Here is a 25,110-nt window from a genome sequence, read left to right on the forward strand (position 1 = left end):
CAGGGACTGAAGCAGGAAGTCCGCTTCATCATCACGAAATGAAGAGGAACGTGGCGATGAGCTGCTACTTAGCAAGAAACACTCTTATTCTAATTACATTCTTCCTGCGATCTTCTTGTTGATGAGGATGAGGCAACAACAAGATGTCAGTTGGTCGTCGTGGTGGGGATGCGATTTCGAAGATATTCGAGCAGAGACGATGTGCCCTGTTGCAGGATCGCTGGTCGGATCGCGCGGATGCGGTTCCCCTCCAGGTTGAGGCTCCTGATCCAAGACGATGAGAGGGAGATGGTGATGAGATTAGAGTGGACATGAGGCCGACGTGGGTGGAGGAGTGGAGTGTACCGGAGGGAGGTCATGAGGCCGAGCTGAGGCGGAACGGTGACGATGTCGTTGGAGCCAAGGTCGAGCGCTCGGAGGGAGGTCAGCTTAGTGAGCTCCACATCGAGGGTCTCGATCTTGTTGAAGAAGACATCCAGCACGTCGAGCTTGGGCAGCATGTACAGCTCTGCAGTAGACGTGCACCAGCTGTTAGCAGCGTGCCACACGCCACACCACGCCACACGCGCGAGTCACTACACTGCTGGCGTACCAGAGGGGAGGGCTCGGATGGAGTTCTGCCTTGCGCGTAGGATTGTGAGGGAGACCAGTTGTGCGATGCCGGGCGGCAGGACAGTGATCCGGTTGAAGCTGCCCCACACGCGACAGGTCAGGCCCACGCTCAGCCAAGCCAAGCAGTGGGCGTTGCGAGTGGTAGTAGTGGTACCTGATGTCGAGCTCGGTGAGGCGGGTGAGCTCAAAGACGACGGCGGGTATCTCGGTGAGACTGTTCTTCTGCAGGATCAGCTCTTCGAGCAGCACGCACTTGCCCAGCTCGAGCGGGAGCGCGGTCAGCTTGTTGTCGCCGAGGTCGAGCCTGCGCAGCCGGCCAAAGGCCTCGATCTGCGCGGGCAGAGCGGTGAGGCCGTTCTTGGCCAGGCTCAGGTTCTCCACCCCCGCCTCGCCCTTGTGCCACACGATGTCGGGAACCGACGGTGACGAGAATTTGGCCGAGAGGTCCAGCGAGTGGCTCCTTTCATTGTAGGCCGACTCGACGATCAACGCAAAGCTCGTCGCCGTTTGCTTTGCTGTGTGCACACAGCGGCGTGTGTTAGAGTTGGGTGAGTCGGGTGCTCTGGGTCGGGCGAGCAGGTGCGCACCTTGGTCGTCTGGCGGGAGGCGGAACCTGAGGTATTTGAGGATCTCGTCGGTGCCCTGGTCGATCACTCCGCGCTTGAAGCCCATCAGCGGGTTGCCGGCGATGGCCAGCGTCTGTGCGACGTTCGTGTGACAGTGAGTCCCTACGAGTCCCTCCGAACAAGGGCGGTTGGTGCAGAGGGTACCTTGAGTGTAGTCATGCGGCCCAGGGCCGGCGGGATGGTCTTCAGGCTGTTCAGGGACAGGTCGAGGATCTGCAGCGCAAGGTTGCTAAAGTGCTCCTTCTTGAAGTGGGTCAGGCTGTTCTCCTTGAGGTCGAGTATGGCCAGCGAGGTGAGCGTGTTGAGCTCGGCTGGCAGCGACTGCAGGAGATTCTTCGCCGCGTAGAGCTCTCGCAGAGAGTAGAACAGGGCCACGTCCGACGGCAGCTCGCGCAGCCGGTTCTGCGACAGATCGAGACGTGCCTGCACGTGGTGGTGATGATGATGAGTTAGTCGACCGGCGGGCCTACGAGCGAAAAGCAGGAGAGCTAGTACCAGAAGAGGCCAGCCGGCGGTGGGGTCTTTGGAGGTGACGGCGGGCAGGCCGGCGAGCTGGTTGCCGCGCAGCTCCAGCTCGCGAAGCGTGCCCCAACCGTTCCTCGCTTCCGCAGGCAGCGACGTCAGCTTGTTGGCAGAGAGGTCCAGCACCTCGATTCGAGGAAGCAGGGCCATGGTGGCGGGCAGCTCCACCAGTCGGTTGTGGGCGAGGTTGAGGTTGCTGAGCGCAGACAGACAGCCAAGCGCCTCGGGCAAGCAGCACAGCTCGTTGTTCTGTAGCAGCAGATGCACCAGCTGTCGGGCATTGGCGACTTCGTCTGGCAGTCGCGCCAACTTGTTGTGGCTTGAAGGTGGGAAGAAGTGTAAGTGCCAGGCCAGGCATGATTGGGGGAAGTGGGTTGGGCTAAGGCGCTACCTGAGGTCGAGGGTTGTGAGATTTTCGAGTTGGAACAGCTGGGGCGAGATGGAGACGATCTTGTTCTGCGCGGCACAGAAGGTGTTGACTTCGGTCCACAGTTCCTGGAGGTGCTTCCGCTTCGCCGGCTTGGCTTCATCATCTTGGGCAAGATTGGCAGTCGAGATTTCCTCGATTTCGTTGTTGGTGAGGTCGATGCGAGAGATGGGGGTGCGGTCCCACCACTGGTCGTCCTCGCCGAACCGCACCTCGTGGATGAGGAACGCGTTGGTGGGGATAGCCCGCAGTCCGCTGTTGCAGAGTCGCATGTGCCCAGTCCTTTGCGCCTGCTTGAGTTGCATCTCGACGCCCCTTGGACCCGACGGCGGTGCCGCCACCAGCGGATCCTCGGCAGCGTGGCTCGCAAGGAATGCCGGATTGATTTTTCTTTTCCTCATGTTCTTCTTCTTATCTGGTGCTTCAGCAGGATTTTGTATTGCTGAGTGGATTGTAATAAATGGAGTGGAAATCTGGTGGTCTGCAACCTTTCTTGTTCTGCGTTTTTCCAGGCACAGCCGTTTTGGCGGGAAACTTTTTGGCGGGAAAGCCAAAAAACATTAGATCTTGCTGTCCTCCAGCATGCGGCCCCAGAAGATGAGGTCGCCGTTCGTCTTGGCGGAGAGACCCCACTTGAGCTCCTGTAACGTTGAAGTGGGTATTGATTGGGTGGTGAGTAGAGTGAGTAGAGTGGGCAAGATGCCGGAGTACCTGGAGGTCATAGCCAAACCTCTCGCGCAGAGTGACGATGCGGGTGGAGTTGTTCTCGAACGAGGGGACGGAGCTCTCGACCAGCTTGTCGCCTCCGATGTACATCATCACGTGGGTGACGTGGACGGTTGGGCGGCCGGTGGGGGCGAAGAAGAAGAGGTCGCCGGGCAGGAGGGCCGTCGGGTCGGTCACGTTTTGGCTCTTGCGGAACATGGGGTCAGCATCGCGAGGAAGCAGGATGCCGTGGGACTTGTAGATCGTGCCCACCAAGCCTGCACCATCGCGCAACTGGTGTAAGTCGTCGCCCAATCTTAGACCGAGACATTGCGCGAAGCCCTTGGGCGCATACCGGAGCAGTCGACGCCGGTGAGGATCACCTTATCGTTCCACAGGTCCTTGACGAAAGCCGAGCGACCGCCCCAGAAGTAGTACCAGCCGAGAAGCTGCTTGCTCCGCTCCACGAGCGCGTGGCGGAGCTCCTTGCCCTTGGGCTGCTCGGACAGGGGGTGTACGTCTCTCACCCTGATCCAGCCGAAGGACTTGGTCTGTGTGACAGAGAGTGTGCCCGTGGGTCAGCACCACAAGCGGGACATCAATTGAGGCGAATAGAAAGGCATACGCCGAAGGGCATTCTGATCTTCCACCAGCCATCGGAGTGCGAGATGCCTTCCAAGAAGGTGGCGACCACCACCTCGAGCTTCACGTCGCTGGGCAGGCAGCCGGTCAGATGACACTCGCGTCCATAGACCTCGGCGACCTGAGCTCGCAACGAGAGGCACACGATGAGCAAAGCATGCATCGTGGCCTTGGAAGACACGAGAATAAGCGTACGTTGTTGACCACGACCAGGTTGTAGGACGGGAAGGAGGCGACGGGGACGAGGTGGCTCTTGTTCATGTAGGAACGGTAGGGCACCCACTCGCCACTGGCCAGGTTCGGTTGCATCGGTGCTTCCGTCATCACCCAGCCATCAGACTCGGTTCCTTCCTGGCACGACGAGCCGGTGAGTCGGCGGGCAGCAGTGGAAAAAACGGCAAAGAAAGAAAGCAGCAAAGAGAAAGAACGAAAGCGACGAAAGAGAGGGCTAGAAGCGCTACCAGCATGTAGATGGACTCGTAGAAGAGGGCCTGAGAGAGCTGGTTTTCGTCGATCTCGTAGGAGACGAACTTCATTTCTCCTGGGGTGGATCGCATATTCGAGGCGGTTACCCCCACGACCATGTGCTGACGCGCGGCGGTCTGTACAGGCGCGGATTAGCCTGCAGTTATTCTTTGATTGATTAAATCAGCATTAGGGAAGGGGGACCTTACCTGCGCCAGGAGAGGCAGAGAGGGCACGTTCTTTGCGCGGTGCTCGACATCAAGAGGCCTCGGCAGAAAGACGGCATTCGCGTGCAGGGCGACCAGTGCCACCAACACAACGCATGCAAGTGCCACCTTCATCATTGCACACTTACGGAAACTGCCGAACCTACCCGTTGGCTGACGGGTTGGCTTCTTCGGCCAACACCGCCGGGAATTGTCACTACAACTAATTAAAAGACCATCCTAACCAGCTCTGGCATTGCTTGCGTTCTCCCGTGCCCGAGCAACGATCATCTGGTTGTGGGAGGCCAACAAGAAAACAAGAAAAGCAATTAGAGCCCTCCGGCCTGCCAATTGTCTGATTTTTTGAAAGCTCGCCACCAACCAGAATTCAAAGGACCAGTAGGAAATAGAAGTGGGAACGACGGAGAAGAAGGCGAAGAGCGTTTTTGATTAACACCAGCAATCCGGTTGTCGCCGCGAAATCGAGAGAGGAGTGGAGGCGCACATCTGAACCCGAACGACAGACGGTGGTAATCACTAGCGGGCAGCGACTGGCGAAGGAATCAGTCCTGGAGTGGCAACGGCGTACTAGAGTTTACATCCTCAACAGAAATCGAGGCGGGGGGAGTATAGAACAGCGCTCCATCTTCACCCATCTCTACAACGCGTGAAAACAACCAGCCCACCAAGATGGGGAGCAGCAGCACCGAGAGTAGCCTGCTTCTCGCCTCGCTCCAGAAGGACTACAGCACGCTCAAGGAGTCCATGGATGTCGATCGAACGAAGGACATCCAAATCGCCGCCAAGAAGATCGCCTACGCGATGAACGTCGAAGTCCCCAACGTGATGCTACCGCCCTACGTCAAAATCATCTACACGAATTTCGCCCACGTTCGGATGCTCGCGATCGCTCTCATCATGCTCTTCACCTTCGTCGAGCGCCCGTGGTGGTGCCACACGTACCCCGACGAATGCGCGAAGAGCCACGTCTACATGAACTCGGGCCTCCCCATGCTTCCCTTCGTGTTCACCGACAGCGTGCAGCTCGCATGTCTCGGGTGGCTCCTCTTCGATCTTTTCCTCCGATACAAGATTATGGGCAAGGCCGGCTTCTCGGAAGGCACCTACCTCGCGCAGGCCATCCTCATCGTCGTCTCGATCGCCGACACTGCGTTCGCCCTCCTTGTGCCCATCTACCGCGATTCCTGCTTCTTCTCGCCCTTCTTCCGGCCATTCCTCTTCGTGATGATGTTCTCCTCGATTCGCGCTACCCTGTGGCAGATCATCAAGATCATTCCCATCATCTTCGAGCTGCTGGTGCTGCTGCTGCTACTTCTCATCACGGCCGCCTGGTTCGGATTGATTCTCTTCTTCGATCAAGAGAATCTGGGCCGCGACTACTTCGATTCCTTCGGCAACGCTCTCCTCAACATGTTCATCTTCCTGACGACGGCCAATTCGCCCGATGTGAGGATGCCAGTCTACTACCAGCACCGCAGTTCCGTCATCTTCTTCATCGTTTACCTCGTTATCGGTACGCGCACGTTCTCCAACCGTTTTGGCATAGCTACACATCGATGTCTCTCTCTCTTGTTTGCTTACGCCTCCACACCGCCGCAGGCCTGTACTTCATTCTTCCGTTCATCTTCTCTACGGTGTACAACAACTACAAGACGATCCTCGAGCAGACCGAGCAGTACTACGTGCTGAGGAGGAAGAAGGCCCTGCTGTCTGCCTTCCATCAGCTGGATCGCGGTAACCTTTCTCGCCAAGCTGGCCTCTCGCGCTCGCTCGCTCTCATGCCGCTTTCTGATCTGTGAATTCGCAATGCACAGACAAGGAAGGGTTGGTCGAGTTGGACTGGGTGGCAGTGCTGCTCGTTGAGCTGGGCAAATACAGCTCGAAGATCTCGATGGTCGTGGACGAGCACAGCCAGAAAATGATTGCTGAGGTACGCCCGTGCTGCCTCCCGTGCTGTGTCTTGTGTGCACTTGTCCTCAATCTCAACCCAGTCTTGTGCCCACCCCACTTTCCCAGCTCGACGCCAACCACGACGGCAAGCTGGATGACTACGAGTTCGTTCAGTTGTTCACCACCGTGCTGCACCTTCAGATCGCGCACAACGAAACAGGCACACTTGCGGATGATCCCTCTTCTGTCCCAGAGGCTGTTTCTGACTGTCGAGTCTTCTCCACTTTCCAGGCGAAATCGACATTGATCCGATCGTCAACGAAGAGGAGGTGGCTCAACTCTCGGCTGGCAAGAGGTTGTTCCGCTACCTCAGCGATCTGCACAACAGGATTATGATGAGCAGTCCCTTCTGTCGCTCGCTGCGGTACGCTGCACGCGTACACACAGTTCTGCCGCGTGATAGCCTTACTGACGTCCCACGCACACAGTGCCGTGACCTTCCACCCGTACTTTGAGTACTCGATCGATGTGCTACTCGTCCTTAACGGCATCTTCTTCGCGTTCCAAACCTACTTCTTCGTCACGGGACGATTTGATCGATCCGTTCAGGTACCTCCTTTATTTTATTTTTTAACTTATTATTAATATTTCCTATTTTATTTTGTACAAAAAATGTGATAAAATGGAACATAAATTCTTTAACATGTGTTCATATTTGACTCACCCAAAATCCTGTCCACGCAGTGGCACTGGGACCTAGGCGAGTGGTTCTTCACGCTCCTGTGGACGTGCGAGATGGTGGTCAAGATGTTCCTTATGGGCCTGCGAGGTTATGCTTCCAACTACAAGAACCTGTTCGACGCCACCATCACCATTGTCGGCCTGGTATGTGCCCACCTTCGTCTTGCCCGCCCAAATCTACACGCAACACCCGCATACGGACGTGATGTCTCTAACGTTCATGTTTTTTTTATGCTCCTAGATTGCTTCGGTCCTCTCCGAGCTCGACCTTGTAGGCAACAAGCTGGTCAGAGTCATCATGATCTTCCGTTCGTTGAGGCTCCTTCGTCTGTTCTCGCGCATGAAGAAGTTCAGGATGATCTTCGCCACCCTCGTCCAGCTCATCCCCATTTTCACCGCACTCCTCGGTACGTGAGCCACCACCAACTACCCCTCGCTGTGCGTCGGACTCGTATTTGGGAAGTATGGTTGGCTTACTGTTCGCGTATGTCGTCGTCATCTATCATCATCATCTATCATCATCTATCATCATCTATCATCATCTATCATCATCTATCATCATCATCATCATCATCATCAGGTGTGCTTGTGTTCCAGTACTACATCTTCGGTCTCATAGGCATCCGTGTGTTCGGCGGTCTCCTCAACACCGAGAATCCCGCGCTGCACGGAACCGCCTTCGAAGCCGCCAGCTACTTCCCCAACAACTTCAACGACTTTGGGTCCACGTGCGTGACCCTGTTCGATTTGATGGTGATCAATAACTGGTAGGTCGCCCCTCTCGTGCTGCTGCTTTACCACCGTGTTGTTGTTCAGTGACTGATCATAATACCTGCGTGTTTGCGTTCGATAGGTTCATCTACATGGACGCCATTGCGTTGGTCACCAACGAGGCGAGCCGCCTCTACTTCTTCCTGTTCTGGTTCTTCACCAACTTGCTCACGCTCAACCTGCTCGTGGCCAACATCCTCGACGCCGTCTCGGCGCAGCTGGACAAGATCAAGGATGCCGACAAGACGCCCGAGGAGGAAGAGCGACCACCCGTCCTCCAGCCGTTGATGCAGAAGTCACCGACCAAGTCTCCTTGAAAGAGAAGATGCAAGCTCTTCTCCTCCGCCACTTCTTCTCGTCTTCTTTAGTAAGTACTCTCCAACACACTCAACACGCCGCACACAACAAAGAAATTCTCAATAATAAAAAGAAAAGAAAAGAAAAGAAAGATCAGAAGAGATGACAAACGAACGAAGAAGACACCGGCACTGGCTTGCGTGCCTCGTGGTGGGGTCTTTGTTGTTCCTCTCGATCGCGCTGTGCGAGGCGGAGCAGATTACGCCGGCATCACCATCTGGCTCGCAACATCATGACTGCCACTCGTTGCGACCATGCCTCACGGTACAAAAGCACCTGCTGCCGGCCACGCATCTCGACAGCCGAGACAGACGGTGCACCCTCCTTGCTTCCGGAAGTTGAATTTGATTTTTATTTTTAAATTATGAATGAATCAATAATCGGGTGTCTAGTGTGACCGTGGTTGTCGAGTGGCAGCTGGACGTCTCCCGACACGTGCGTACTCCTCCCTCTAATTTATTTGTTATTTTTAAAAAATAATAATTCCAATAATCTAATGTTGTCTGCAGGACGAGGGTGGAACGGGGGAGGAATGCCGCTATGTGGTGCGAGTGACGGACAGTGTCCCTGGGCTGCCCCTGCGCGTGCCCAACGAGCTTGCCCACCTGTTCGCCACCACCCACAACAACGTACGCCGGCGGTCTCTGGTGGCGGGTGATGCGGACGCCATTTAACCAACATCGCAGAGCTACGTACATCGCGAGTACCCGATCACCTTCAAGACGGACGCGTCATCGTCGTCAATCATGAAGCGCGACTCGTGGAACTACACTCTACTCATCCAGGTACCCCGCACACACTCTCGCTGGCTTGCTTGATGGGCAGTGTAATGCTCATCAACCCTGGTTCGACTTTCCTCATCGTGGTCAGCCCGTGTCGCTGAGCCCGCTGAACGACAGCCTCCGGCTCACCCTGCCGTCGCCCCAGTTGACCCTCCTCGCCGCCCACGCCGACGACACCGCCGAAGCGAGGGTCATCGACTCGGCGGTCCCGGCGTCGCCCACGGTCCTCACTCTGAGCCTCTACTACGCGCCCGCGTCGGTGAGCCTCTACGATGCGCTCGGCCTCTCCTTGGCGTGCATGGCAGCGATCCTCGTGTGCCATTTCCTCGCCGCCGGTCGGCTCGACAAGGCCATCCGAGTGCGGGAAGAGGTGTGTGTGTGTGTGTGGTGTGCGTGGTGTGTGTGTGTTTATTTCGAGAGAGTTGACTAATTTGGCTCATAATTGGCCCAACACAGCGGGTCAAGCAGAAGAAGGCGGCCACACACGTGGTCGAGCAGTCGTTCCCACCCACAGCAGCCCCTGTTGGTACGACCGCACCTGCGGGTACGGTACAACGGTCCGTTGTGAGAGACAACCTCGCCGACTCGGCAACGCCTGCCCTGCCGGACGATGCAGCATCTTCCTCGTCACCCTCCTCCGCACCCACGCCCTACCGGTTCAAGGCCAAGGACACGCGCAAGCGGTTCACCCGACCACAGCCCGGTGGAGGGTCAATGGACTTCTGACGTTAATGGAGGGGGTGGACGAGCAAATAGTGTAGTGTCACGTTACGGCTAGAGGTGGACTGCCGGAGACTCGTTCTGCATTCCTGGCTGATCTGTGTACATGATGATCTATTTCTGGGCCTGTGACATTCCAATCACGATAGGAATGAGATCAGTGTCGACAACGTCACAGTCGCGACGCGACGACATCTACCTCATCTCCAGGCGATATCATCCCACACACGTCTATGCGCACCTCTTGCGCGTGGCCCACCATCTTGATAAGCCAATCCCAGAGCCAACAGCCGGGCGCGTTGCTGGTCGGCCGGACCTAAAACGTTCGTGCCAGTCAACCAGTGTGCGACCACCCAAACTTTTCACCTGGTCCCCTCCAGTTTTCGGGGCCTTGGCTGTGTGTGGCCTGGGGATGTCGATGTCCCAAGCAAACCGCAAGAGCCACAACCTGTGACCATTCGTCGAGCTTAAAAAAGGTACCTAAACAATTACCTCCTTTGGTACTGGGGGGGTCTACCTGCAACACGTCTCTTCCCATCGGCCGCACATCAGTTTCATCACAATCCACCTCGACCGCCCACAGCCCCCATTTGACCATAACCATTCGAGCGCAGTTCACGACCACCCTCCGAGACACAGCAGAGGCACCACCGACCACTACAAAAAGGCCTGCGCCAGTCTTCGTCTTTGTATCTTCTCCTCCCTGCACCACCGACCACACCAACGCCGCCTCAACCACAACAGCAGAACTACATCTGAGTCAACCATGAACTCTTCGCAGCCAGTTCCTTCCTCCACCCACCACAGCGCAAGCGCCTTCTTTGAGGCCACCACGCCCACGGACCGGCGTCCACTGCCCACCGTTCGCGCCCTCCACTTCGACGCTCCTCTGGCCCCGACCATGGCCGACCTCGCCCAGGCCGCCTCCTCCCAGGCCTCCTACTACGACGTACGTACCCACCTGCTCTTCACTCTTTGTCGCTTTCATTGTTTTTCTCCTTTTTTTTAACAGTTACCCACCACAGATAGCAGCGTCGGCTTCGAGCCTCAGCTTTCTTGCGTCGAAGGCCCAGAGGGCGCCGCTCTCAAGGGACGAGTGGGACCAGTTCACCACCACCACCCAGCAGCTCAGGCGCGCCTTTCTCGCCCTCCACGGCGGCCGCAGCTCATCGCCCACGCACGACTTGGGCACTACCACCTCGTCAGCTTCGTCGAGCTACCACTACCCCACCACTGCCACCACTACCGCGACCTCGCCTTCATCGCTCGGCTTCGGCTACAGCTCTACCACGCCGTCGTACCCGTCGTCGCCCATGTCGTCGCCATCACCTTCGCCCACGCCCGGCCAGCAGCGGTCACTCCACACCCACACCCACACCAGCACTCGGCTCAACGAGGAGGAGCAGCAGCTGATGCTCCTCCTGAGCGTCGAGCGCCGGCCGCGCAGCCGCAGTCACAAGGTGTGCGCCCACTGCGGCACGACCGAGTCCTCGCAGTGGCGGCGCGGCCCCTTCGACAAGGCCATGTACGCACACCACACCCTACACCACTTTTTAGCGTTTGTTGGCAACATCTAAACTTGAACTTCATCTCTTCTCTTGCTTCAAGGCTGTGCAACGCGTGTGGGTTGAGGTACAGCCGCAACTTTGCCAAGAAGAAGCAGCAGAAGAGCGACAGGCAGCAGATGGTGGCCGAGGCGCGCCAATCGACTTCTGGTGGCACTCGTTCGGACATCTACGACCTGCTCAACTGACCTGGTCTGGCGCTCCACAGAGAACTCCATGCCCTCCCATCACCTCATAAGAACTCAATAGTCTTTGATGTGCAACAGTTACAGTTCCGCCAGTAATTTAACTTCGGAAATTTACAGTAGTGAAGAAAGGAAAGAAGAAAATGTATTTCTTTTTTATTGACCTTGTGTTGCACTCGCGCTGGAGACCTTCAGGACACGAACCGAAGATCAGAAGAAGAAGATGAGCGGCAACATGAAGGTATTTGTCGCGATGCTGGCCACCTGCTTGGTGCTGGGCCTGCTGGTGAGCATGGCCGCGGCTGCCAAGAAGAAGAACCAAGAGCCCCATTACAGGAATGGCGAGCACAACGACGCTGCCCATGCCGATGACGCCAAACTCTCCTCGGCCGACTTCATCAAGAAGGTCATCGCCGAGCACGATGTCGTGGTCTTCTCCAAGAGGTAGACATTTGAACCTCGCCGTTCATTTCAATCAATCGCGCTCATTTCCCCCCCCCCTCGCGCTTCCTGGCCAACAGCTACTGCCCCTACTGCAAGCGAGCCAAGCAGCTCTTCACCAACGAGAACATCCCCTTCCACGCTGTTGAGCTCGATCTTCACCCCAGTGGCGCTGACATCCAGAAGGCTCTTCAGGGTTCGCCTATCACTCCTCAAATCTCCATCTCTTCTTCGTGTTAGCTCACTCTGCCTCTTTCATCTTTACCTTCCTCAATATGTTCTGCAGAAAAGACTGGTCAGAGAACCGTCCCCAACATCTTCATCAAGGGTACATTCCTCTTACCCATCTTCATCTTGGGAGACCCACTCACCCACCCTCATTCCGTGGTCTTCGCCGTCGTTGCGTCATCACACCTCCACCACCAGGCGAGCACCTTGGTGGCAGCGACGCCGCGCACGACGCCCACCAGAGCGGCCGTCTCGCTAAGATGCTGCAGTAAACAGTTCTCAACTGCAGCCTCCGCCCATGGCTTTGCCCTCCCATCTCAGCTTCACGCTTTACTCTTTCCAGAAACAAACAGAAGCAAACAGAGATCTACAAGCTCGCGGCAATCAGTCATCACGCACGCTCTCTCTTTCTGCAGCTCGTGCAGCGTCGTGTGCGCGTGTCGCGTCGCGTCGCACGCGCGTGTGCTGTTTCTAGGAGTGGCGTGGGCGAGGCGGAACCCAACCGCCAAAGCGCCGTTCGAGCATCATGGCCACGGCGATGGTGACGTGATCGTTGCCGTGCTTCCCTATCACTTGCACGCCCTTTACGTGTAGAACACACACACAGTGAGATTGGGCGAGCCTTGGCGCAGGCGAACGAATCCAAGCGCAAGCTTACCATGGGCAACCCCTTCGAGTCGAGGCCGAGCGGCACCGCCGTCACCGGCACCTCCATCACGTTCCACATGGCCGTGTTCACCTTGTGTGTGTTGCGTGCGTCGCGCGGCGTGTGCGGCGTGTAAGAACGCACACAGAAGTGGAGAGGAACCAACAACGGGGAACTGGGGCGACTGAGTACCCAGTTGGTGGGCGGGAGGATGGCCATCCCGTGGGCCGGCGCCGTGGTGGGGTAGGTGGGGAGGATGAGCACGCCGTCATCACCCAGAAGCTCCTCGAGCCGCGCCTTGAGCACGTCGCCGTTCTCCACGCTGCGCTTGGCGCGTTCGGGCATCAGACGCGGCAGCGCCTCGAGCAGCGCGAGGCCGATCGCCGGCAGCGTGTACTCCGAGCCCACGTCCACCTGGTACCAGTGTGTCAGCAGTGTCAAGAGTGTCAGCGCAGGTGGTGGAGCAAAGGGGTGTGGGGTGGTGGTGGTCGCACGATCCACTTGAGCAGCTCGAGGGAGGAGCGAATGGGTTTGCCGTTGCCCAGCAGTTCGCTGAAGGTGGGACCACCGGCGGCGGCCATGAGAGAGGACCACACATCCATGCCCTCCTTGAACTCCTGCGAGAGACGGAACGAGGCGGAGATAAGAATGCGCCGCATGACATGGAGAACACGACACACACGACACGACACACACGACACGACACACACGACACGACACACACGACACGACACACACGACACGACACACACGACACGACACACGACACGACACACGACACGACACACGTACCGACATGTCGATCTTCTGGACGTCCTTGGCGCCCAGCGAGCCGAGGTGCTCCACGCAGGCCCGTTGCGCGCGCTGGATCTCCTCGCTGGCCGAGAACGTCAGCATATAGCACGGGTCGCCCCAAAGAATCTGATGATGATGATGCCAATCATATGTGCGCGCGCAACATATTGTAAACATATTAGCATATATATATATATTAGCTTTCATGTTAGTGTACTTAAGTAGTACGTACCCTGAGGGACTTGATGTCGACTTGGCTGGGGTCGCCGAGTTCGAGGTGCTGCTGGTAGGTGTCGACGCCGTCGGGTCCGGCCATGATTTTGAGCAGCGGCCACAGATCCTCGGCTCGCTTACACATCGGCCCGGTGCACATATATCGCAAAGCTGTACACCGTCGTCGTCGTGGGGGGGGGGCGATTAATATCAACGCGTGCGTGCGTGTGCGTGTGCGTGTGCGGTATGGTTAAGAACGAACCTTGGTTGACCGCAATCGGGTATTGTCCGGTATTGGGCACCAGACCAGCCGAGGGCTTGTGGCCGAAGATTCCGTTGAAGTAGCAAGGCATCCTGCGTGTGCGTGTGCGTGTGCGTTCGGTATGAGTTGCACAGTGTCATGCGTGCGTGCGTGTAACCAAGGCAGAGGTGTCGACGATAGGACCGCGTACCTGATCGATCCGCCAATATCAGAGCCCACGCCAAAGGCAGCTCCCGCAGCCGACACGATGCATCCTACGCACGACGCACAGGAATGAGTACAGCCCGTCCCATCTTCGCGAGAAGTTGAAGCGGGTCCGCGGGGGTAGCCCGTACCTTCGCCACCGGAGCTGCCGCCCACGGTGTGGTTGGTGTTGTAGGCATTGTTGGAGCGGCCGTAGACCTTGTTGGCGCTCTCCATCCACATGCACACCTCGGAAACGTTCGTCACGCCGAGCGGGATCGCCTGTTGTGTTTGTGCCGGGTGAGTCGAAAAATAAAAATAAAATAAAAACATAAGAAAAGAGAAGTTAATGTAAATGTAAAAATATATTTAAAAATATTATTATTGGGGAAAAGCGTACGCCAGCCTTGCGGAGGCGCTGTACGACGGTGGCATCCTTAGTGGACTTGCGATGCCGGCGTGAGAGAAGACCCGAGCATTGCGGCATTCCTGCAGAGAGAAGGAATGGGCGATGAGTTGCTGTTGCGCTCTTCTTCTTCTTCTTCTTCTTCTTCAAGGTACCTGTGAGCTCCATGGCTTCCTTGACCGAGCAGGGAACGCCGTGCAGCGGCGGAAGGGCTGGCGCCATGGACGATGGAGAACAAACGGGCGAGTAAGCAGCAGGTGAGCGTCGGTACAGAGAAGAAGAGAAATGATGCAGGGCTCTCGCGTACCTGCTTTGTCGGCCGTTTGCTGCGTGATCTCGTCGGCTCTCCTGGCCTCCTCTCGCGCCTCTTCAAAGCGGGTGGCCACCATGGCGTTCAGCTGGCACCCACGACACGCACGACACGCACGACACACGACGCACGCGCGCGCACACCATGACACACGACGACGAGCAACGGAACGGGGGTGAGTGGTGTGCAACGGATCCGGGGTTGTCAGGCGGTGTGCGTACCTTGGGGTTGACCTTCTCGATCTGCTTGATGAAGGTCTCCACCAACTGGACGGAGGTGACTTCGCCCCGGCGCACCATGGCAGCCAGTTCCGTCGCCGAATGGCCCAGCAGCGGCTCCGCCACGATGTCCACCTCCACCGCGTCGGCTGTGACGTGACAAGGTGGTGATCAATAAAGCAAAAAAGCAAATAAATAAATGGGAAAATAAAATCAAAAATATTTAGAATCAAAAAGTAGATGGTTGTGTGAGGTACCTCTGGCCGACCGGAGGCGAGTGAGGGCAAACGAGGCACCGAACCAGACAAGCATGCCTACGAGCAGGCCCAACGTGCCCGTGTAAAAGTAGACCGCCACCAGCCCCACGCAGATGAAGGTGCGCACTCCCATCTTGGGAGGATTATAATCAACTGAAAAATAGGGAATAGAAGATAGAGATAAACAAGAAGATATTCTTGTTGGGATTGATGCGCAGTGCTGCTCGGTAGAAAGAGTAAAGACCGTAAGATTAGCTGGACGGGAAGCTTCTTCGCGTTTTATTGACCTCTCGTCTGCGGGGAGTTCTGATTTTTGTCGACGTCATCACTCCGCCTCAACGGGGTTAATCTTCTGCGGTCCTGCTCACGCGCCTGCTGCGCTGAGGGCTCGACACCTGCCTAGGGGCCCCTACTCGGCCACCCACTTGGCATCACAAGGAGTGCGACCGGACCAAATGTCTGTAATCGTTAATTGTGCGCCGGCATGCTTGCGTTGTGGTCGATCATGGCGTGGAGGCTTCCTGTTTGCATCACTAACTCTTGGTTCACGGGTCCGCTTTATCAAACGCCAAGCACACCAGCAGAATCTGCGAGAAGGGATGTCTTTGGCGGGAAACAGCCAACGGCACCATTTCCCGCGCTTTGGCAGAGCTTCGCTGAAGCGTCTTCCAGGCACTTCGACCAAATCGGTTAGTGCGGGTTGGCGCCATCGTTGGCCGGTTGGTTTTCGGTGGTGACATGTGACGCCACACACGTGTCCCGGCCCTTAAAAGGGCCGACAGCCGGCTACCGTCTTTTTTTCTTACGCTTCTCCTCATCAAGAAGACTCAAACCCCCCTACTGCTATCTCTTCATCCTCTGCTGCTACGCGCCTCTTCAGCTTCACGCCAGTTGCTCTCCTCTGTAGAAAGAAGAGAGAAGAAAGAACAAACGAAAAGAACCGCACCGAGATATAACCCTCTACACGACTACTCGACCACTCGATTCGAGATTTGAAACGACTACTTAGGCCAAGCGAGACATGGGAAGGGAGATCATCTCGTTGCATTTGGGGCAGGCCGGCGTGCAAGTCGGTAACGCTTGCTGGGAGCTGTACTGCCTCGAGCATGGCATCCAGAGCGACGGCACCCTGCTGCCCGGGCGTACGGAGAGCAAGGCCGGCCTCAGCACCTTCTTCGATGAGACTAGCTCTGGCAAGGTACTTCTCCATCTCTTCTACTCGACTTTCGCGACCCTTCGCTCAGCAAGCTTATTTTCTCGCCTTTCTTCGTGTGCAGTATGTGCCGCGCGCAGTGCACTTCGACTTGGAGCCGTCGGTGATAGACCAGATCAGGAGCGGATCGATGGCCAAGCTGTACCATCCCGACCAGCTGCTCAACACCTACGAGGATGCGGCGAACAACTACGCTCGCGGCCACTACACGGTCGGTAAGGAGCATGTCGAGATGGTTAGCGAGCGCGTACGCAAGCTCGCGGAGCAGTGCGATGGCCTTCAGGGCTTCTTCCTGTTCCATTCCGTTGGCGGCGGTACCGGTTCTGGCTTCGGCTCGCTTCTGCTCGAGAGGCTCTCCGTCGACTTCCATAAGAAGAGCAAGCTCGACTTCTGCGTGTTTCCATCGCCTCAGGTCAGCACCAGCGTAGTTGAGCCCTACAACGCCGTCCTCTCGACTCATTCGCTTCTCGAGCACACCGACGTGGCCTTCATGCTGGACAATGAGGTATGCGCAACCCTGGAATTGACATTAAACTTTACGAAGCTGCAAAGCTGCTCACGTTGCAGCTTCACGCTACTTCCTCGTACAGGCGATCTATGACATCTGCAAGACCAGGCTCAACGTAGAGCGTCCGACCTACAGCAACCTCAACAGGTTGATCGCCCAAGTCATCTCCTCGCTCACGGCCTCCCTTCGCTTCGAGGGCGCTCTCAACATCGACATCAACGAGTTCCAGGTCAACTTGGTTCCCTATCCGCGTATCCACTTCCTCCTGTGCTCGTACGCACCGATCATCGGCGCCGCCAAGGTCGACCGTGAGAGGCTCTCCGTCGCGGAGCTCACCAGCGCAGCTTTTGACCCCTCTTCCATGATGGCGAAATGTGACCCGCGTCACGGTACGCAGCAGCTTCGGCTATCTCGTTTACGGCGAAGTCTTACCTTACTCTCCTCCAGGCAAGTATATTGCCGTGTGCATGATGTACCGCGGTGACATCGTGCCCAAGGACGTTCAGGCCTCCATCGCCAAGATCAAGACTTCCAAGACGGTCCAGGTACGAAGATGAGCAGACATATCTCGTTCGAACCTGAACTCTGTCGTGTACGTCGCTCATCGTCGTGCTTTCCGTTTCGTTAGTTCGTGGACTGGTGCCCGACGGGCTTCAAGTGCGGCGTGAACAAGGAGCCGCCCACGGCCGTGCCCGGCGGCGACCTTGCCAAGGTGCCCCGCGCGTGCTGCATGCTCTCGAACAGCACCGCCATCGCCGAAGTCTTCTCGCGCATCGACCACAAGTTCGACCTCATGTTCGCCAAGCGCGCCTTCGTCCACTGGTACGTCGGCGAGGGCATGGAGGAGGGCGAGTTCAGCGAGGCGCGCGAGGACATCGCCGCCCTCGAGAAGGACTACGAGGAGCTGGGTCTCGACACCGTCGACGATTCCATGGCGAACATGACAGACCTCTCCGACGAGTCTTCCGTGGTCGGCTCTGAGATCTAAGCGTCCAGACGTCCACTGCAGGGCAGCCACACGCGCGTGCTGAACAGCTTCATGTCGAGAACGAACACAGTTGGAAGAACGAACGAAGAATGAAGAGTGATAGCACACGTGTAAACGTCATCAAACAAGGAACGACATACTCGGCAACTTCATGCGTCGTGCCTCTTGCGCTTTCCGCTGGTGGCGTGGATGGTGGCGGTCTGCTTCTCCTTGCCGCTTCGCCACTGAGTGAACTGCGTGGTGGCCTCGTGGGCGGCGTAGTAGATGTCCCGCTCCTTGGCCGACAGCTTCGCCGCAAACGACGTGTCCTCCTGTCGGAAGTTCACCGCCCTGCGCGTGCGGTAGTGCGTGTGTGCGTGTGCGGTCATGAAGGTGACGAGGCTGGCTGGGCGGCAACCATACGCACACGCGAAGGCGCGCTTACCGATCTACGACGCTTACATAGCGCGACTGGAAGGTTCTGATGAGGTCGAGATACGAAGGCGGCACATCAGGTTCATCGTCCTCCAGGCCTTCGTCGTCATCATCCTCGTCCCTGTGGCGTGGATGAAGTTGGATGGATGGATCGTTGTGTAGAGTTGCACATGTTAGCGCATGCGAGCGCGTATGCTCCGCCAACAAGAAGATGAAGGTGAGGCGTACTGGGGTTTCGGTCGGCTGAGCTGCAGCCCGATGGGGAAGTAGTAGGGGGTGCGCTTGAGGGTGGTTGACATGGGGTCGGTGCCGATGGCCGTCATGAACTTCTCCTTGTACTGTGGGGGCACCTTAAGTCTGCCGATCCTCGACGTCTCCACTTCCTGCCATCCGCACATTCATTGAATTTAATCCACACCAGGGAAACGGAAAAAGTGAGCATGAATGAACGAACCTTGGCGATCCAGTAGGGAACATCCTGACGATCTTCAAGGAATCGGATGCGCACGGGCACTCGCTCTTCCTCCGCCAAAATACTTTCGATGCTGTTGGGTTCGTACGGATTCATAGCTGGCTTCTGCACCTTCGGCAATCAACGCAAATCTTGTTTTCGTTTCTGTCTTTTGGCGCCATTTTGATCTTGCCTTCTGTGAATCGTTACGCTCCATTTGCTTGCACAACTGAGATGGATGCAGCAACAAGCTCCACGGGCAAGGTCTTGACGAAGCGTGGGCGGGGCAGAAAGAGAAGAAACAATCGAAACAAGAAGCGAAATGCTGCAGATGGACTGGGCGAGGCTGAGATCGACTGCGATTCTAGCCATTACGTGTACCTCATCATAGGATCTAAAGATTCGACCGATCTCGACACCCTGTACGTGTTTGATCGCCTCCCACCCATCCAAGCCTGCTACAAATTCTGCGATTTCGCGGCAGATGCCCGAGAGGCGGAAGAAGACGAAGAGCAGGTGGATAGCGATGAAAGCGAAGGAGGTGCAAAGGAAGTGAAGAAGAGTGGCATCGGAGAAGGAAGCCAAGTGCATAGCGACGACGCCTCTCTGAACCACTTGCAGCGGCAGCGACGGCTCAAGCCAGAGAACAAGAACATCGTCGTGCTCGATGGTGACGGCATCGTGTGCGCCAGCTTCAAGGTATCAATCGCCACCAAAAGGCCTCCTGCTTTCCCCTTTGTTTCTGCTGCTGACGGCTGTGGTCCATGTGGTCTCTTCAAACAGGGGATCCCTGATGCCATCCACAACTGCGTCCACTACACCTATGCCCTGCACGAGCAAGACCACCCTTCTCCGCTTGCGCACAGGTAAACCCATCCCTCCACAATCTTGACTTGCAGTCTGTCTCACCCTGCGATATGCACCGCCACACACACACACACACACACCACACACACAACACACACAGGCTCGTGCATAGGAATGTGCCGATGCGCTTGGTCAAGGCCACGAGGGACCTGATGGGCATTGTCAGCAAGACCAAGTACCGACAGCACTCCAAGTCTGCGCTCAAGGCGACCAACAGCTTCGCGGCCCGCAGGGAATGCCTCATGCAGGTAGACTTTAGGTACTCAACGAAGTCTCATTCTCGTCGGCTGCGTCAATGCGTTTTTGGTTGAACTGTGCAGCCTAACGTACCTGGATGTGGTTGTCGTCAGAGAAGTGAAAGACGAGCTCAACGCCTCCCAGTTCAAGACGGTGGCGTTCCACTTCTCGCAACTGATCGGCCTCATGCGCGGAAGAGAATACTTCACCAAGGCCGACCTGGCCACAGCGTTTCCCGATCTTGCGCCGTTCTTGCACAGGTGCGCGCGCGCACGCCCGCACGCACGCACACGCACACGCACGCAACTCAACGAACTTTTCTACTGTACTGGACCAGGGCTGATGACGCGACCGTCCATCTGGAGGTGCTCAACAAGTACCGGGACATATTTGTTACGATGATAGCCGAGGGCCTCCAGGTCCATGCCAAGGGGCCACTGCTCCTGTTTGCCGCCGACCCCACGTCGTGCAAAGGTCGGTGGAACATGCTGACCTATGAGTCCAGGTACGGTGTGGCTCCTTGCGTTTGGTCACATGTGCGCAGCTGCTCATAGCGTGTGCGTGCGTGTGTGTGTGTGTGTCTGAGGAGTAGGGGAGTGATCATTGACAGTGTCCGTGAGCGCTGCGTGGCCTACCCGCTCGACCACTTCTTCGCACTCGATGCGGAATCGGGAGTAGTGCCGTCGTGGCCCACCGACGAGGAACTACTCCGGCGCGAGGGCATAGAGCAACTCCTGCGCGGCTCCACCACCGCCATCACCACCGACGACCGCCACAACGCAGAGCTCTCGGCGTTCTACACGGCGTTCCTGGACCCCAACACGCACCGACCGAGCATAGCCGGCGAGCGCGCCTTCGACGTTCCGCCATCAGTGAAGGAGCAGTGGGACAGGCTTGTGGGCAACGACGATGATGATATGGAGGGGAAGGACGAGCAAGTCTCTCGACTACTAGAAGCGATGAAGCTCTACACCTTCATCCTTGTCGCGACCCGATCCGGCACTGAAGAGGAGACCGGGACCCGGCTGGCGCTCCTGGGCCTGCGACATCATCACACGTGGGACATGCAACCTCTGGCCGTGGTACAGGACGTGGCCGCCCAGGTCGGACTCCCCTCTGTCGCGCTGTGAAGAGAAGGAACGCTGCTCTGCTAAACATGAAGCACAACAACAAGTGAACGATCATCATCGTCTGTTGTTGTTTCCAGGTGACTCACGTTTGATCAAACGCCAGCCTACAAAAAATCGATGTTAAGGCCACAGGGAGGGGTTGTCCATGATGGACTGGTACAGGGTCTCGTCCGACAAGAAGCGATCGTCGTCATTGTCTTGGTCCTCGTGATGGTTGTGCCGCTGATGCTCACCATCGCTGTTGTTGTTGATGATGGTGTTGGCCGGTTGCTCATGGGTTGTTGCGGTGGGCGGAACGGAGCTGGAGAAGACGGTGGTGGTAGGGCAAATGTCGGGCGGGAGCGCGTACTCGGGCGACCGGTAGTCAATCGCCTGGCAGTCCGGGTCGTAGCACTTTTGGTAGAACGTAGCGCTTCGCAAGTCCACCACAATCATTATATGATTGCTCTGTGTGCGTGCCGTGTGTTGGGTGTTGCGTGTTGCGTGTTGCTGGTGAGCGAAGCGTAGAAGAACACGCATTCGGTGCAGTGTGATCGTACCTTGTGTTCTCGGCCGATGTTCTCGCAGTAGCGGTTGTGGGTGATGCTGTACACGATGAGGGCGTTCCATCGGCGCACAGAGCGGAACCCACCTCGCCGACCGGGCCGCTCGCCCCCCACGTGCCCCGCGATGAACTCGTCAATCGCTGGGAAGCCCGAGCCGAACGACGATGAAGACGATGATGAATATGCGGATGGCAAGTAGTTCGACGAATATGAAGATGACGAAGATGATGTGGAAGAGGGAAGGGCGTAGTAGGGGAGGGCGGGCTGGTAGGGAGAGGTGAAAAGAGGGGAGTAGAGGGCGGTCGGAGTGGTGGTGGTAGCGGCACCAGCAGGGTTGGGCGAGCACTCGGGCGTCACTCGGGGCATGAAGACGGCAGGCGCGGGCAGAAGCGAGTAGCGGCCCACTGACGCCCCGGTCAGGGGCGGAGGCGAGAAGGTGAGCGCTGGTACCGAGGAGGAGTGCGAAGAGGCGGAGGTCGAGTGGTGAGAAGAAGACGCGGCGCCGACGGGCGAAGCGAACAGGCCCGTGACGAGGCTCGGCAGCAGCGTGAGGGGCGTCAGGTAGTGCGAGTAGAACAGCGTTTCTCTTCCGTCCTGATCAGGAGGTAAACATGTTACTGTGTGGTGTGCGGTAAGGCGTGCGGTGGTGTGCGGTGGTGCGTGTGGTGGTGTGTGTGTGCGGTGGTGTGTGGTGGTGTGTGTGCGGTGCGTGTGCGGTGGTGTGTGTGCGGTGCGTGTGCGGTGGTGCGTGTGCGGTGGTGCGTGTGCGGTGGTGCGTGTGCGGTGGTGTGGTGTGCGTGCGTGTGCGGTCGTACCTCGGAAGGTACGGGCTCGCATGACAAGAGGTAGACCTTCATCATGTCTGTCTCCTTGTCCTCCCCAACGCGCGTGACCAGTGAACTCAGGAACCACGCGTACGACATCTCCTCCTCTTCCTCCACTTCTTCGTCGGAACGCCGGTTCTGCTGGGGCGGCGGGGCGTAGCGGTTGATGGCGCTGGGCCGGAGGAAGAGCTGCTTGCCCACCTTGGTCGAGTAGATGAGCCGAAAGTTGCGGTTGCGCGTGTACACGCCCATGTCCACGATGAACACCTCCTTGCCCTTGTCTGCCGCCGTGGCCACGACCATCACGACACAGTCAGCGACGTGTGCGATGCGTTGTGTGCGGTGGTGTGTGCGGTGGTGTGTGTTTCTCGATCGTTACCGTTCATCACGAAGAAGCGGTCGAGCATCTCGCTGCTAATCCCAGCCATCTTGTCCTGCGACGGCAGCGGCTCGTGCTCCTCGTTGCCCTCGCCCTCGCCCTCGCCACCAACCGCGGCGGCGGCTTGCTCGCGTTCGCGGGCGTGGAGCTGGCGGAGGAGCGAGAGCTTGTGGTGGAGCATCTTGACGAAGTGGCCGCAGTGGTGGTTGTTGGCGAAGACGTAGTTGTCGGGCATGCGCAGGATGAGGTGACGCGAGAACTTGCGCGCGTCGGAGCTGTCCAGATCTACAAAGTGCCGGCGCCGCACGCGGAAGGGCAGCGCGAAGAAGAGCTGGGCCTCGCGCCCGACGAGCCTGGTGAAGGCCTTCATCAAGGCCTCCTCGTGGCCACCTACCATAATGTGCGGGTTCTCGGCCTTCAGGAACTCGATGTCAAAATAGAGATTGCAGCACACGCCCTCGCGTATCTGTCGCACACGCTCATCACCGCACACGCACGCGCACAGCGACATACAGCGAAGGGGAATGGTGAGTAGAAGAGGATCATGAAAAGCAGGAGAGGAAGTGCGCACCATTTCGTAGTAGTTGCGCAGGGCCGGCTCCGCTTGCGTGTAGCGCTTCCAGAACTCCTTGTAGGTGGTGACGATGTAGGTGCGCAGACCTGCAGGTCCGCCGAGGTGCAGTGAGGTCATCAACCGACCGAGGGCTCTGTGCAACAAACCAACACAAGAGTCGAAGGGACAGGGCGTACCGCATTCGTCTTCCTTTCGTCGTTCGCGTGCAAACACGTGAAGCCCCTCCCCCGGTCTCCCATCCGCGAAGCGAAACGCCAGCCTGGCCACGTCAAGACAGCATCAGCACCACCACCACACGTTCATCAGGTTCATTGCTTCTCTGACTAAGACGGTACTCTTGGCGGGGGAACTCCTCGTAGGTGTCGCTGCAGCGCAAGGGAAGACGAGTCAGTGCATCAAATGAGGTGGAAAGACCAAGATTAGACGGTACCCGATGGGCTTGCGTAGGGTCTCGAGGTGCTGCAGCCAGGCGTCGTCTTTTTTGTCGGAGGAGGCGTAGAAGCGCTCGGGCGGTATGGGCGCTATGGCCAGCCGCTTCACGGGCGACCGACAAGTCTCGCTGGGCAGCTCCGCGCCCCACGCCCTGCCCCTGCTGGTGCTGCCACTGGCTCGATCCCTCGCTTTAGAACGCTCCTTCTCCGATGAAGATGAGGTTTCGTTCTTAGGCGATGCTGCACGTACGTGGCACAAGTAAGAAGCATGTGCCGAGGAAGATGAGAAGATGAGGAAGATGAGGGCCGCACAACTGGATTCGTCATCTGTCGATTGAGAATTGCTTTCGCGTTTTCGCTTCACATGCCGCTGAAACTCTTCAATCTCTGCATCGAGGACTGACACGCTCACTGATCCCGTCGACCCACCACCCGCCTCCATGCCGAGTGCAAGTAATCATCGCGTATTTCCCCAACTTCGCGTTTCCGTCAGCAAACGGTCCTCCCGTGTTTGGCGCGCAAATTAAAACACTAAAAAATGGTATTATTTTTGGCGGGAATGAAACGCAGGCAAAAACACAACTTTTTTCGGATCTGGGGATGGGGGCCAACGGGACTCGATTGAGCGAATTGATCGATGGAGAAAGAGAGCCTTCCTCAGGTGCCGCCTCCACGGCCGCCTCGTTGGACCCAGTTCCTGATCAAGCCTCCACACCCAGGCATTCCGAAGTTCGTGTATCCGCCAGGCCCCAAGAGATGCCAGCACTCGAGCAGCAAGACCTCTTCGAAGAGGAAAAAGAAACGCCCGCGTAAGGACTGGTCAGCATCGCCCGAAAAACGTCTCAAGCAATCTCGAATCGATACTTTCTACGCCTCCTCTAAGCCCAAGTCAAGGGGGGCGCTCCAGCTCGATCGCTTCCCGCCAGGTGGCTCTCCTTCCACTAGCTCGCCTGCCCTGCACATCCACTCGACCCTGCCGCCTCGTAGAACGTTGCGGCCTCTGCATGTCCAACCTGTCTGTCCGTCGGCGCCTCCTTCGCTTCCCGCTCTGCCTACACCAGCTCCTCTTCCCCTGCCCGAGTTGGTGGATTGGAACATGTCGTGTGTAAGGGAGACGTCAAAGCGGGCACGCTATCTGGCGCCGCTACGCACTACGACGGCCTCTTCGATCTCGACCGACGACGGGCCGCAGCCCCTACGCGCGCCGTTCTCTGGTAACTGCGACACCAGGAGCCGACCGGTCGTAAGTGGCGCACCGAGTGGCTATAGTTTCGAAGAGAGAAGCCAGCCTGCCCGCACCCACGATAGAAGTGAGGAATGGCGTCGTCTATGCGAGGCCACTAGCACCAGCAC

The 25,110-nt window shown here is 57.4% G+C and overlaps 12 protein-coding genes across 12 annotated transcripts in view; 6 read left to right on the top strand and 6 right to left on the bottom strand.

Annotated features, from left to right (window-relative positions):
- ACA1_092580 (uncharacterized protein) overlaps nt 1-42 on the top strand; it is a gene marked incomplete at both ends in the record, with an annotated part of 1,174 nt that extends 1,132 nt beyond the window's left edge. The window contains one exon of the mRNA XM_004334690.1: nt 20-42. Coding sequence (XP_004334738.1) covers nt 20-42 — 23 coding nt within the window. The remainder of the gene's footprint in view (nt 1-19) is intronic.
- A 104-nt stretch (nt 43-146) lies between these two features.
- On the bottom strand, nt 147-2,588 carry ACA1_092590 (leucine rich repeat domain containing protein; the record flags this gene model as incomplete). The annotated part of the gene is made up of 9 exons (XM_004334691.1): nt 147-264; nt 346-508; nt 593-690; nt 767-987; nt 1,030-1,127; nt 1,200-1,311; nt 1,383-1,661; nt 1,734-2,079; nt 2,152-2,588. The coding sequence occupies 9 exons, from the start codon at nt 2,586-2,588 to the stop codon at nt 147-149; spliced, it is 1,872 nt and encodes a 623-aa protein (XP_004334739.1).
- Nucleotides 2,589-2,747: 159 nt separating this feature from the next.
- ACA1_092600 (NlpC/P60 domain containing protein) lies at nt 2,748-4,070 on the bottom strand (the record flags this gene model as incomplete). Its single annotated transcript, XM_004334692.1, has 6 exons — nt 2,748-2,828; nt 2,899-3,170; nt 3,248-3,443; nt 3,518-3,655; nt 3,730-3,885; nt 3,996-4,070. 6 exons carry the CDS (start codon nt 4,068-4,070, stop codon nt 2,748-2,750), a joined length of 918 nt encoding a protein of 305 aa, XP_004334740.1.
- An 825-nt stretch (nt 4,071-4,895) lies between these two features.
- Nucleotides 4,896-7,945, top strand: ACA1_092610 (EF hand domain containing protein; the record flags this gene model as incomplete). The annotated part of the gene is made up of 10 exons (XM_004334693.1): nt 4,896-5,739; nt 5,826-5,960; nt 6,041-6,156; nt 6,243-6,384; nt 6,408-6,540; nt 6,605-6,725; nt 6,861-7,001; nt 7,099-7,264; nt 7,438-7,624; nt 7,711-7,945. 10 exons carry the CDS (start codon nt 4,896-4,898, stop codon nt 7,943-7,945), a joined length of 2,220 nt encoding a protein of 739 aa, XP_004334741.1.
- A 294-nt stretch (nt 7,946-8,239) lies between these two features.
- ACA1_092620 (uncharacterized protein) lies at nt 8,240-9,493 on the top strand (the record flags this gene model as incomplete). The annotated part of the gene is made up of 6 exons (XM_004334694.1): nt 8,240-8,299; nt 8,495-8,614; nt 8,672-8,770; nt 8,811-9,137; nt 9,224-9,293; nt 9,339-9,493. 6 exons carry the CDS (start codon nt 8,240-8,242, stop codon nt 9,491-9,493), a joined length of 831 nt encoding a protein of 276 aa, XP_004334742.1.
- Nucleotides 9,494-10,253: 760 nt separating this feature from the next.
- ACA1_092630 (uncharacterized protein) lies at nt 10,254-11,240 on the top strand (the record flags this gene model as incomplete). The annotated part of the gene is made up of 3 exons (XM_004334695.1): nt 10,254-10,436; nt 10,513-11,012; nt 11,126-11,240. The coding sequence occupies 3 exons, from the start codon at nt 10,254-10,256 to the stop codon at nt 11,238-11,240; spliced, it is 798 nt and encodes a 265-aa protein (XP_004334743.1).
- Nucleotides 11,241-12,377: 1,137 nt separating this feature from the next.
- Nucleotides 12,378-15,329, bottom strand: ACA1_092640 (amidase domain containing protein; the record flags this gene model as incomplete). Its single annotated transcript, XM_004334696.1, has 14 exons — nt 12,378-12,488; nt 12,565-12,645; nt 12,745-12,966; nt 13,047-13,169; nt 13,345-13,473; nt 13,580-13,731; nt 13,823-13,914; nt 14,013-14,076; nt 14,158-14,287; nt 14,406-14,494; nt 14,567-14,623; nt 14,719-14,809; nt 14,943-15,088; nt 15,197-15,329. 14 exons carry the CDS (start codon nt 15,327-15,329, stop codon nt 12,378-12,380), a joined length of 1,620 nt encoding a protein of 539 aa, XP_004334744.1.
- Nucleotides 15,330-16,217: 888 nt separating this feature from the next.
- On the top strand, nt 16,218-17,905 carry ACA1_092650 (GTPase domain containing protein; the record flags this gene model as incomplete). The annotated part of the gene is made up of 5 exons (XM_004334697.1): nt 16,218-16,394; nt 16,474-16,914; nt 17,000-17,306; nt 17,365-17,462; nt 17,546-17,905. The coding sequence occupies 5 exons, from the start codon at nt 16,218-16,220 to the stop codon at nt 17,903-17,905; spliced, it is 1,383 nt and encodes a 460-aa protein (XP_004334745.1).
- Nucleotides 17,906-18,054: 149 nt separating this feature from the next.
- Nucleotides 18,055-18,887, bottom strand: ACA1_092660 (uncharacterized protein; the record flags this gene model as incomplete). Its single annotated transcript, XM_004334698.1, has 4 exons — nt 18,055-18,235; nt 18,330-18,440; nt 18,548-18,702; nt 18,774-18,887. The coding sequence occupies 4 exons, from the start codon at nt 18,885-18,887 to the stop codon at nt 18,055-18,057; spliced, it is 561 nt and encodes a 186-aa protein (XP_004334746.1).
- Nucleotides 18,888-19,004: 117 nt separating this feature from the next.
- Nucleotides 19,005-21,004, top strand: ACA1_092670 (uncharacterized protein; the record flags this gene model as incomplete). The annotated part of the gene is made up of 6 exons (XM_004334699.1): nt 19,005-19,469; nt 19,554-19,636; nt 19,750-19,896; nt 19,958-20,134; nt 20,212-20,379; nt 20,467-21,004. 6 exons carry the CDS (start codon nt 19,005-19,007, stop codon nt 21,002-21,004), a joined length of 1,578 nt encoding a protein of 525 aa, XP_004334747.1.
- A 120-nt stretch (nt 21,005-21,124) lies between these two features.
- On the bottom strand, nt 21,125-23,443 carry ACA1_092680 (herpesviridae ul52/ul70 dna primase; the record flags this gene model as incomplete). Its single annotated transcript, XM_004334700.1, has 5 exons — nt 21,125-21,451; nt 21,544-22,143; nt 22,365-22,654; nt 22,753-23,218; nt 23,324-23,443. The coding sequence occupies 5 exons, from the start codon at nt 23,441-23,443 to the stop codon at nt 21,125-21,127; spliced, it is 1,803 nt and encodes a 600-aa protein (XP_004334748.1).
- Nucleotides 23,444-23,594: 151 nt separating this feature from the next.
- Nucleotides 23,595-24,199, bottom strand: ACA1_092690 (uncharacterized protein; the record flags this gene model as incomplete). The annotated part of the gene is made up of 2 exons (XM_004334701.1): nt 23,595-23,691; nt 23,757-24,199. The coding sequence occupies 2 exons, from the start codon at nt 24,197-24,199 to the stop codon at nt 23,595-23,597; spliced, it is 540 nt and encodes a 179-aa protein (XP_004334749.1).
- Nucleotides 24,200-25,110: the final 911 nt, after the last annotated feature.

This window comes from Acanthamoeba castellanii (genome assembly GCF_000313135.1).
Source record: "Acanthamoeba castellanii str. Neff unplaced genomic scaffold scf7180000084645, whole genome shotgun sequence".
Classification (NCBI taxonomy): Eukaryota; Discosea; order Longamoebia; family Acanthamoebidae; genus Acanthamoeba; species Acanthamoeba castellanii.